The sequence below is a fragment of the Condylura cristata genome, unplaced genomic scaffold (genome assembly GCF_000260355.1).
Source record: "Condylura cristata isolate star-nosed mole 26May11 unplaced genomic scaffold, ConCri1.0 scaffold00005, whole genome shotgun sequence".
In the NCBI taxonomy this organism is placed as follows: domain Eukaryota; kingdom Metazoa; phylum Chordata; class Mammalia; order Eulipotyphla; family Talpidae; genus Condylura; species Condylura cristata.
In genome coordinates this window covers 14,255,186-14,267,584 of record NW_004567106.1, presented here as the reverse complement: position 1 = coordinate 14,267,584, position 12,399 = coordinate 14,255,186, and the positions used below count along the sequence as shown (strand labels likewise).

The window sequence follows — 12,399 nt, the reverse complement described above, 5'->3', positions numbered from 1 at the left end:
AGTTTGGGTTACAAAAGGAGATTAGAGCACAAAACAAAAGACACGGTTCCACTAATAAAATCCTTAAAAATAAAGATCTTCCTCTTTATCCATATTTTACTTTATCCATATTTTACTAAGAGCAAAGTAACCTAAATAATTGCACTGACAAATAAACCCCAGAATAACACGATTTATCTGTGGCAAATAGATCCTGCAGCTAGAACTCATGAAGATCTTGTCGTTCCAAAAAGCATCTGCTTTAATGTTAATTTCTAAACTCCAAAGCCAATTAATTATCACATTGATATAAGTGGTTGTGTAGATATATTGGAGAAGTCTGACAAGTAGGTATTTAACAGAATGATGTGCCTTTAATTTGTAGTCAAATTCTTTAGTCAGATCTGTTATTGGGTTCTCACTTTAGAACCCTGGTTTTGTTTTTCCAGTTGTAGCTCTTTCATTCCCTAGAAGAAAACATATTCACCCCTATGCAACATGAGGGAAAGAGGAGAATGGGTTAATATTCTTATTTTGACTTTTTTTGGTGAACTTTGAGACTGTATATCCCAGTCCTCAATTCAGGACTTTAAAAATGATTTACCTTATATTTTCCATTTTCTGCTTATTTTACTGGGATTTCACAGCAATTTTTGAATGGAAAGTTTAATGTTTAAACAATGCTATAAAGATAAATGAATCCCATCTGGTATAAGTAAATCAAATACTGATGCCCTCCAATGTCATAGCAGCTTTCTCATTTGAGTTGAGTCATCACAGGAGAGTCAGGGAAAGTCAGCCAATCTTCAGACATCTTGCCATCTTTTTAGGAAAGAAAAATTACCTTCCCTAAATTCTCCAGCTAAATATTCCATAACACATGTAAAAACAAGTTGTAACTAATTTAGAACATCTCAATTATCTCATGTCCATTTATTTTTGGTATTCTTGAATAAGTAGCATGACAATAAACCAAATATGTGTGCAATGCTGTGTGCCACAACTGTTTTCCAGGCTTGAGATTGAAACTCCTAAGTTGTTTTGACTGGGTAACTAATAGCAATTTAGATAGTTCTGTACAAATTTAGAGACATGAGATTCAAAACCATATCTGTATTCCAGCACATTCTTCTTGTCAGAACCATTTAAATCACCATCTTACACAAGTACATATTGAAACTCAACTTTAAGCATTTTATTTGTATGTACATTTCATTTGTCCAGAAATAAAATATCTAAATACAGACAGACTGTAATGTTGTATATGTATAGCTTTCAACAATACTGGAGCTTAATAAATGCTTTGTACATTAAGTTTGTCTTTTAATGGAGTTCACAGCTACACTGATAAAATGGATTCCTCATATCCTTTTTTTTTTTCTTTTTTAACCAATAACAAGCAGGGAGACAAGTACAAGTTAATATTAATAAGCAGCTCAAATAACACCTGGTTAAACTATGTACAATACAAACCATTCATACAAATGAAGACTAGGATATTGAATTTGTTACAATATGTGTAGTAAAGATACGACAGACACTTATCACTTATATGGTGTCTGTCAGGCAATTCCCTTCTTATATAATGATCAGAACTTGTTTAAGCATCCGTAGTTGGTCTTGACTTTGCCAAAGTCCAGTGAGTGGTCATGAAAGCTGTAATCCATTGTCTGCTCACATGTAAATTCCAAATGTTTGCTCATCTTTACCAAGAACAGGCTCCTCCATAGAAAAAAAACAAAAAAAAAAAAAAAAGAGCCATCGTGTATCACCTTGAATGTGCCTACTGTATGCTGGGAAAAAGCTACTACACTTTGTTGTGTTCATAAAATAAAGAATACTGAGCTCTAAAGACACATTGTTTTCCATTTTAACAAGCATATACTCCTACAGTAGTATTTACCAGTACAGCTACTCCAAGCAGTAGGAATGCATGAATGGGGATTATTGATTAGCATGTACTCAAGACTTTAAAAGAGATTTCCATAGCATCAATGTTAGAAACCATTCTTTGTTTAGTTAATCCTTTTGCTTGATGATAGTTTATCCTGAACCATTATGAGCCAGACAATGAAAGCCCTCCTGACAGGAATCGTGACAGAGGCAAGCTGAAATGTGTATGAGTGTGTGTTCATGTACATCTAGTATGAGAGCATGTCTTCCAATGTGGCTTTAAAATCTGTGATTTGCAGCTATACTGAGATGAAACTGACTGGGCAGAAATTACATCAGAATGTTTTCCACTAGCGTTTTTGCAGCCAGTTGACAAGAGCAGCAGTGTAGACACATTCCAGGCAACAGATGTGACCTTCTTCATTGAGGTAACAGCCCTGTCATATGACCTTTAATTCCTCAGGCTTCAGTCTCACCCACATGTTCATCCTCATCCAGAGGGAAAGTAAGGTGTGTCGCTATGGTAGTTGTAGTCAGGGCACACTTTCTGTACTAGTTTATAATCTGTACTATAAAAGGAAATGTAAATACAGATCACCTTAAAGGGCTTGGAGCAGAGCCAGGACACGTGACTTTGGGTCTGCTCCTGGTAACAGGTTTTTGAAGGGTCATAATTGCAGAGTGTGTTCTTGGTAGCCTTGTCAACTTTTTCATACTCAATGCGACAGTTAAAGGACTTGGAATCTTTGGCATCAATCACGGTTTGTTGTGCCAAGTCGAATTCCACTATTTTTGTTGGGGGCACCAAGCTGACCGATACATTCCCTTGACCAGTGGAATTGTGCCTGAAATAAACACTAAATGTCCCATTGCCATGATCTACAATTTTCCCAGTTATCAACAGGTTTAGCTTCACTGTTTTGATGTTGGAATGAAAATCACCCCATCCAAACATTTTTTTAAACTTGCCCGTCTTAACAATAGGCCTTCGCTTGGCCCTGGGCCGAGGCTCTTGAGGGTCTGTGGAGTTCCTCAGCCAATCCCAAAGGTCTTGCTCAGAATAAGGTTCTGGGGTGTCATATCGAAGGTCTAGATCTGTATCGTTTTCTTTGCCACGAAAAGTCTGTGACAGGAGTCGGCTGATAGACAAATCTTTGCTGCTTTCTGTCCATATGTGCTTTAGTGTGGATTTGCTGCTTCCTGATTTTAGTAGTTCTGACTTTCCACCATTTGTTAAGTTGGCACATGTGACCTGAAAATGAAACAAACAAAGAAAAATAGTGTTTACATCTCTCTATCTGAGCACACCCCACACATATAGAGCCAAGCCTTTTCAGAAACTCAGTATTAAATGAGGACACTGTTCTTAAAATACATCCAGCATCTGGCCAATATTTATTAACATGTGACAAAATGCCACTTTAGATTTTACATAAGTATGGGAGAGAGGAGATGTACATATCTAAAGGGCTGGAAAATGATACAAAAATTCACTTTAAGCAGGAAAGAGCCACCTAATATGCATAAGGCTGACTGAATACAAACACAAATCTAAGTAGCTATTTTAGTACCAAACTTACAAAACATCTGCAATAAGATTTATAATCACTGTTATTTTTCAACTTGAAAAAAATTAAAACTATATGATTATCTGAAGTATGTCTCCTGATACCCTATAGACTCTTGATAGCACATGCTACAGTCATAAGAAGTTAGTTTTGCAAAGGGACTCTAGTATATGTCAACTGGTCAAAACAAAGTGCCATCCTTATCATTACTGATGGCATGCAGAAAATACATCACATAAGATGTAATATTTTAAATGTATTTAGTTTTGCATTGAAGAAGTGGGGTGTAGGCTAGAGGTGTGGGGGATGAGAGGATTCATCAGAAATAGAGTGGGGAGTAGAACAGGCTGATTTACTGAAATACACTGCTGAGGGATGCAGCAAGTGAGGTAGAAGAGGTTTGCTATGCCATGTGGGTCAACTCCATGACTGGGGATCCAACTCAGGCCACTTAACTGCAGAGAGCTGTCGAGTAGTAGCATTGAGACTTAATCCATAAGTCACGAGGGAGACCCCTAAGATATAATCTTTTATCTTTAAAAGCTTAAAATGTGGTCTAGGTAAAGGGGTGTAAATAGAAATAGCTAATAAACCACTTTTTATAGATAATTATCAATCCAGAGAGGCAAAAACTAAATGGTTAATGACATAGGTCACTCCAAGATGGAGAAACTATTCTAGAAACTCAGCCTTATTTCTTTGGGAAGAATTAGATTCCCAATTAATTGATGAAATGTCTGAATCGGTACTTGCCTAATTACATAGGCAAGTATTACAAGTATACAAGTCCTATATTTACACCTAAATGTAGAAGAAACAAATGCATACCCACAATGACTTCATGGTCTAAAGTTAAAGCAGTGCCTACTGATTTTGATTCAGAGGGCTCAGTCACATAGGAATCAAATCAGCCAATATAGATTAATTCTTTAAATGTAGACTGATTATTCTAAATCTGCTGAAGGAAGTTCCCAATGGCCTGCTACAAAACTATGTTTCATAGGAAATGTCTATTGCCAGACTCCTTCAGAACCATTACCACTTTGCCTTATTACCACTCAGTAACCTCATTGGACCCTCCATTCTCCTTCAAAAGTATTCTCAACATGAGAGATCATTCCTGCAGAACTTTTCAATTCAGGGTTATTAGAAACTAGAGATGCATTCTGGGGACTCCTCCACAGACTTGGCAGTGCAGGCAGTTTATAAGGGCATAACCCTAGTTTGGGAATTGTCTCCAACTCTCTTTCATTTGCACTAGGAAGACTATCCCAATTTTTAGGGAGAAAGTGCATATATTGTAGGCAGTAACTTCTTTTGAGAACTACTATCAGCTCTGACAACCAACCTGCATGCCCTTTACCAGGTTATTTAAGACCTTTCTGCCTCAGTTACCTGTCTCTATAAACTGAAGGTAATGACAGTGCTAACCGTATAGGTTTGCTGTGAGAAATGAGTGACCTCAGACATGGTTGGCACATTAAAAGAGTTCAAATCAATTAAGGGATTATTATGAATTCCAAAATGACATATGAAGACAGAAAAAAGGAGGCCATCAAAAGGTACATATGGAGGTGAGGCCTGGAAGTACTTTTGCCTTGGTCACACAACCAAATACTGGGAATTTGCATGGGGTTTGTTCTCCCACAAGCATAAAGGCAGAAGGTATTGATTATGGAACTAGAACTAAACCATTTGGATTCTGTAATCTTTCCTTTCCTTGAAGACTTACATGCAATAAGTTTTTCACTATCAGCTAGTAAATAGTTTCTTCTCTGCCCAGTTCAACTGAAACCTTTTGAGTCCTGTGGGACTATACCCACTGGGGAAAAATTACAGTGGAAGCTGGCCTCTTCTCAGTAACTGTGAAGTTAAGAAAATCTACAAGTTTAGCCCATATCAAATTCATTGCACTTGAGAGCAGTGAGATTTTACACTGGATTCATGTCCACAAGTGAACTTGAGCAAGACTGAAGCATTGGCAGCTTAACAGAAAAGTTCTGTCAAAAATTCCAGCTTGGCCCATTCCCTTCCATTGTGTTCCTCGGGCAACAATGGTGCCTTCATAGAATGATCCAGAGTCTATTGTCCACACAATGTAATGAAAGGAAGACAAACACTGAGCAATTAAGAAACAAGTCTTAGGGATGAGAAAAGGCCCAGAAATAATGGACAGATTGCAATGTCCATCATGGACTTCCTGTCCCTTTAGTGCTCCTTTCCCTATCCTTAAGGAGACAATGGAGAGGTAGATATTCTTGGTGGAGTGGGATGATGGGAAGAAAAGCATGTATTTTTTTTTATAGATTTATTTACTTATTCATACAAAACTGAGGTATAAGCCAGAGGTGAAGGGGTGGTGAGAGCATTCACCAGAGCAGAGTGGGGAGCAGAACAGCTGAGAGACATAGTACACTGCTGAGGGGAGCAGCAGGAGGGTCAGGAGAGGTCTGCTGCCATGTGAATCACCTCCAGGGCTGGGGATCGAACTTGCACTGAAGCAGCTGCTGCTTTCTCAAAGTGCTGCGTCCTAATCTGTGGCACCAATAGGGAGGGCCCGCTTGTCTTTTCTTAAGGGAAAACGATGAAACTACCCACGTACGCTATCTATACAATAATGACACCAGTCCTCTACAGGTCCACTCTAATATGAAAAGTCTAATCCTTAGTTCCATAATTAATATTTTATCATGATAATTTAAACTAATGGGAACAAAAGTTCCCCTACTAGTGCACTGAAGGAAATAAATTCCAAAGTACACTACTTTTCCATAATAAAGAGTAGTTATAAAGTTACAAAATAAACATTAATTAACAAGAATAATACAGATCTTTTGGGTTCAGCAGGTTTGTGTGTGTGTGTGTGTCTTGTTTGTTTTGTTTCAATGAAATCTGTTAGTCTAACATCCAAATCTGTACTTATGTGATTGTTAAATTTGTTCTTATAATCTATATATTTATACCTCCATATAAAAGGAATAAAGGCATTTCCAGTTCTCTGAATTTTGCCTAGCATTACATAGATTATTTCTCATTCTTTGAATTGTCAATAAGAATAAACGGAGGCATGCATTTGGTATAAACTTGGTACTTGTGTCTCATCATCAAGATAGTTGATCAAATAGAGGGGATGTAATGAGATGGCTCCATGATGTACTGGCTCATGGAGCGGTAATGGAATTGTCCCAAAGAAGGAAGTGAAAAGGAACTCAGAGTGCAATTTACCAGTGGCATATGTGAGTGAAAGAAATAAATGTGGAAATGGGAGATAAGATTTCAAGGATAAAAACCAATCTCTTCAAAAGGATGCTAGATTCTGACAGACAAACAAACCTCTGATATTCAGGTAGGATAGAAGTTTAGTTCCAACTTATACTTCTCAAAGCTTGTAGAACTGAGTGTGAACTCTGAGATCAGATTGAATCCCAGCCCAAGAAGTAATCTATAACAGCTGTATGATGTGGGTGAGTTGTTTTATTTGATTTCACTTTTATTTTTCTCCTCTAGAAAATATTGGTTTCTAGACAATGGGGATCCATCTCCTTCACAAGTCTGATGTGAGAATTATAAAAGGACATTCCTTCTAAAGCACTAATTACTGTGGTGAGTGAAGTTACTGTTACCTCTTATATTTTTACCTCTGAATCTCACTGGATAATAGTTTACATAAATGAACAATTTACCATAGGATTTGAGAGCAGAAGTATTTCATAAGAGAATCGCCCTTTTACAAAACATAAAGCAGATCATCAAAAAAGAAAGCATATAATTTTGAAAGTGCTGCACTGATAAACTAAAAAATCAGTAGGTGAGTCACTCTGCAGACACAATTCAATTTAACCAAGGATCACCATAATTTTAGCTAGTAAGCTGTTCAACTACCAAATGCATTAAAGGTATTTGCCTTCACTGGTGTGATGTGACAAGTTTGAGTGCTTACAGTCCAGAAAGCTCCCTGAAATATTTTAGTTTGGGACAGATTCACAGCAGGTTTCTGCTGCAATTGTCATAAATACTTTCTTGAGTAGTACTTTCTTTCTCCCTTTCCCCTTTTTCTTAGAATAAGAGAGCAGCAATGCAATATCTGAAAGAGAGGATTAGTCATGAAAAATCAGAAAGGGGGCTTAGGAAAATCTACAGACCTATTCAGTATAAACAACCCTAACTTACTTCATTTTACTAATTCAATAACTATATAGTGAGACTCTACTGCTACTGAGTTCAATAATAGGGTTACAAAGATAGATACGGAATAGATACTTGCCCACAAGAAATTCACAGTCTAGTGGGAGAATCTTAAAGCAAAATTACAAAGTTTCAGACTATCTAATACTTAAACAATATCTTTCACTTTGAGCTGAGATTAGTTAATCAACATAGTGTGATATGAGTAACACAGTATACAACGTAATAGGAGTCACAGTCAATGTTAAAAGGTAACCGAAGGGACAATCCTTAGACCAGGGAGATAAAAGAGGATTAGGAGTTTAACAGATAGAGAATAACAAGATGAGCTCTTCTAAGCATAAGGAACATATGTGCAAAAGTGCAGAGAAGAGAAATGTCAAATGTGAGAATGGAAAATAGTTCCTCTCTGCTGAATTCCGGAGCAATGACAGGGAGGAGAAACAGAAGACAAACCTGCAAGAAAGCAGTAGAACTTGAAGAAAGTAGGTGTTGTCAAGTTGGGATGGCTGTAAATGTCCTGAGAAGGCATTAAAACTTTATCTTCCAGGTAATGAGGAAATCACTAAATTTTGTTTGGGATTGTTTTTTATGTGGTGATGTGAGCTCTTGAAGAATCACTGACTGAACATTTAAGGGTAGATTGCTAGGGTGAGACCTTGAAGGAAGAATGAATGACTAGTTAAAGGACTACTAATTGCAATACTTCATTTGAGAAAGTAAATGAGCCTGAACCAAAGCAGTGGCAGGGGAAAAGAGAGAGAAACAAATGGATAGAAGAGATATCTAAGAAGTAGAATTAATTAAACTTAAGGATTTATTGGCTAGTCAGGAATAAGAAAAACTTGAGAGAACTAGTGAGTTTGCTTGCATCTTTAAGGAATAGAAAAGCAACAAGTTAACTGGAAAATAAAATAGGTGGTTGAAGTTTTTTTCTTCTTCTGAGGCTATCCAAAAGAGAGCTAACAATCTGAGTCTGAATGCCTGGGGAAATGTTGATTTCGTAGTATGAGTAGACAATATTCTGTATTTTGAGCATGTTGATGAAGAAAACCATGGACATTACCTAAGAAATACTTTGCGAACAGGCAAAAGACAAGACGGGCCCAGAAGAGACGAAAGAGGATACTGGTTAGAAAGAAAATTGGAAATCAAGGAGGGCAAGAAAGGCAACGAAAGATTCAAACTCCAAGTAGAAGTATAGTTTAGCATTAAAAAAGGCTTTGACAGGGCTTCCCCTCAGCAGTGTATTTCAATAGATCTGGCAGTTCTGCTCCCCAGTCTCTCTCACCCCCAACACCTCTGACCTACAGCCCAGCTTTCATATGAATAAATAAATAAACCTTTTTTTTTTTGAAACAAAAAAGACCTTGACTTTTGAAACAGAATATTAGTAACCTTGTTAAAATCATATTCAATAGTAGTAAACAGATAATGCAACTAACTTTCTATATCTCTTCCCAGATTTCAATCAGGAATCATTGACTTTCATTCCATTACACTGTCTTACATCTTACTAACTTTCATTTTCAAAACACATAAATATATTCACAAAATTAAAATAGACTTTGAACCTTACTGAATAAACAGAATCATGGAAAAAGCAAACCTTATACCCAGAACACCCTCTGCCACTGATTTCACAAACATAACAAGGGTTTGTTTTTCAGGTCACATCAAGATCCTTTCAGTGGTAACAGAAATGGTGAGGAAAAGAACCTAACGATGACTACAAAAGAAAAACCCAGTAACAGTCCTCCCTGGTGGCACAATGGGTTAAAGTGCAGCACTATGAAGCTCTCCACAGCCACTTCAGCATGAGTTCAATCCCCAGCCAGGGAGGTGACCCACATGGTGCAGCAGACCTCTCCTAACCCACCCGCTGCTCCCCTCAGCAGGGTATTTCACCCCATCTACCTGTTCTGCTCCCCATTCTGTCTTGGTGAATCCTCTTACCCACCTCTAGCCTATACCCCTGTCCTAATATGCATAAATAAATAAATCTTCAAAAACAATAAACCCCAACAACTTCTAATGAACCTATATCCAAGAATCAATGCATCATGAATATTTTGTCTACAAATAATTTTTTTCTATAACATAACAATAAAAACAACAAATATGCTTCCTAACTGAATATAGTTTTCCATGTCATGGGTGACCACTGTTCATTTCAAAAAAATAGGCTCACTGGCCCAGGGAAGCCATGTCCACAAATCATATACTTTGCTTATCTCATATTTTAGAAAGAGGATCATAAAGATTCTTAAGATTAGATGTGTGCTCTATAAGCTACAGGTTTCTTTTGAGATTATTCAAAGATGGGTACAAAGAGGAGGCTCACTTCCTGGTTCCTGAGTCTGACATGAGGGAGCAGGTCAAGGGAAGGACCCAGGTACTGGGACTGGGAAGACAAATCTACCTTCTATTGGGTGGTGGCAGTGTTGAGTATAAAAAGAGAGATGTCCCATTTTACTCTAGCTTCTTTTTATGACAGGGTCATGTTTCACTTTAGTTTCTCTAATATCTAATCAGAATGCCAATATGTTTTCTTTTGAAAACATTACTGAATGATACCAATTTGAAAATTAAACCATTTCTCAACTTCACTGTCATTTTAATTATGCTCTGGCTTTATCACATTTTATATATAAAAAAATTCATTGTCTTGGGCTCTCCCTGGTGGCGCAACAGGTTAAAGAACTGCATTATGAAGCTCTCTGAAGCATCTGAAGCACAAGTTGGATTCCCAGGGAGCTGACCCACATGGTGTGGCAGATGTCTCCTGACCCACCCGCTGCTCCCTCTAACAGTGTATTCAGTAGATCTACCTGTTCTGCTCCCCACTCTATCTCTGGTGAATGTTCTCACCTACCACACCTCTGGCCTGTACCCCAGTTCTGTAAGCATAAATAAATAAGTCTTAAAAAAAATTCACTATCTCATTTACTAGCCCCAACTAGAGGTGTCTCTAGATGTTTGTGTGTCTCCTTTTATAAAAGAGTAATATGAGGGTTTTTATTTTCCACCAACCTGCACATTTTACTGTTGATCTATTACTGTTCAATATAAATAATCTCAAGGATTACTTTGAAAATCCTATATTTATTTCATCAACTGGATGAATACTTAAGCCAAACAAAAATCTTAAACAACATGTTACTTAAGCAATAGCTCTCCTCAGTGAATAACTAATCAACAAAATGGCCTATGATTACAACTTTATTTTGACAGTTTTATGATTTGCTATGTTGAATATATGTTGCATACTATTAAATGCTACCGGCTAAGGGCACACTTTATTGCAGATATTGTAATCAGCACTTAGCATGTGACATTGTACTTTATGTAAACGACACACACACCCTCAAAAATTTTGAGGTTAATATTATTTTCAGCTTATCGTTAAGGACAGGGAAGCTTAAAAGAACTTACCCAAAGTCACTACTACTAAGAAAAAGAGTGACTTCTCAATTATTAAAGTATGCCCTTTATTTCTTAACATCAATTTAACCATGCAATTCACATGGTTATTAAAATATTCAAACATTATCGGATGTATAGCATAAAGAGTGAAAGCTTGCCTGTACCACCAACCCGTTTGCCAATTCACCTCTCGCTCCAGAGTTGACACCTGTCAAGATGTTGCTGTATATTATTCCTAAAAGGTTTGTGATATTAGAGTTGAGTTTTATCAGAACTTTTGAGATTAAATAAATAATTTTGACCATGCATTCATCTGAGCAAAATGTGACAAAAGCACGTCCAACCTAGAGTATCAGACCCACAAGAGCTCTGAAGCATAGCTCAGGAAAGACACAGTCCTGCAGGAAGGGGACTTCCAAGGACACTGTATCCATGAGGAAATGATGTTCCTGAAAGCTTTGGAACCAGTCTATTATTTTCCCCTAATGCCTTCCCCATAAAATGTTAGCATCCTTGGCCCTCCCTGGTGGCGCAGCGGGTTAAAGCACAGCACTGAGAAGCTAAAGCCGCTTCCGCATGAGTTCGATGCCCGCCTGCCCCAGAGGTGACAACATGGCGTGGCAGACCTCTCCTGACCCGCCCGCTGCTCCCCTCAGCAGTGTACTTTGTCGATCTGCCTGTTCTGCTCCCCACTCTGTCACTGGTGAATCCTCTCGCCGCCCCTGAGCCTCTGGCCTATACCCCAGTTCTGTATGCACAAATAAATCTTTAAAAAAAAAATGTTAGCATCCATCCAAGGTTTCATCCTTGCAACTTTCCTGGCATTGGGTATACAATTTCCCCTCTGCCTCCCCAAGAGGTCTCCTATGTTGTCGCAGCCAGCTTCAGAGCCAGATGCAACTTTGTCAATGAGTGTGAACTATATTTAACTATGGTTTTGCATCATTTCTTTCTCAGATTCCTAGTTTCTTAAAGCATGACATGGGGGATCTTACACAAAAGAGTCAAAGGCTCAAAGGCTGAGAGAAACAGCAAAAAAAAAAAAAAAAAAGTCTCAGAATATAGATGCTGTCACTTTAAGTTAATAAGATATAAAACTGAGTGATGTGACTAAAGTCCAAAAATGGGGGGAAAAATAAAACTTGGGGTTTTTTTTGCTACCAAGGATAGTAAGTAAACAGTTTCACTAAATCAAAGAAAGATGTTCAACCAAAGATTATGGTATTGAAGGAAAAAGGTAATGAAAGAAATTGAGCAAACAGAGCCCAGAACAGACTGAGTATACTGTTAAACAACAGACATGCTGGATGAAAATGTATGTGTAGTCAGAGTTCTGAGATTCCCATGA

General features: G+C 37.7%; 1 protein-coding gene across 2 annotated transcripts in view; it reads right to left on the bottom strand.

The window, feature by feature from the left end:
* Positions 1 to 685: 685 nt before the first annotated feature.
* Positions 686 to 12,399, bottom strand: part of NXPH1 (neurexophilin 1) — a 277,148-nt gene continuing 265,434 nt past the window's right edge. For both annotated transcript variants that reach the window (XM_004676721.2, XM_012721069.1), the window contains one exon: positions 686 to 3,124. In XM_004676721.2, the coding sequence (XP_004676778.1) occupies positions 2,363 to 3,124 (762 nt within the window). In that variant the 3' untranslated portion in view covers positions 686 to 2,362. The remainder of the gene's footprint in view (positions 3,125 to 12,399) is intronic.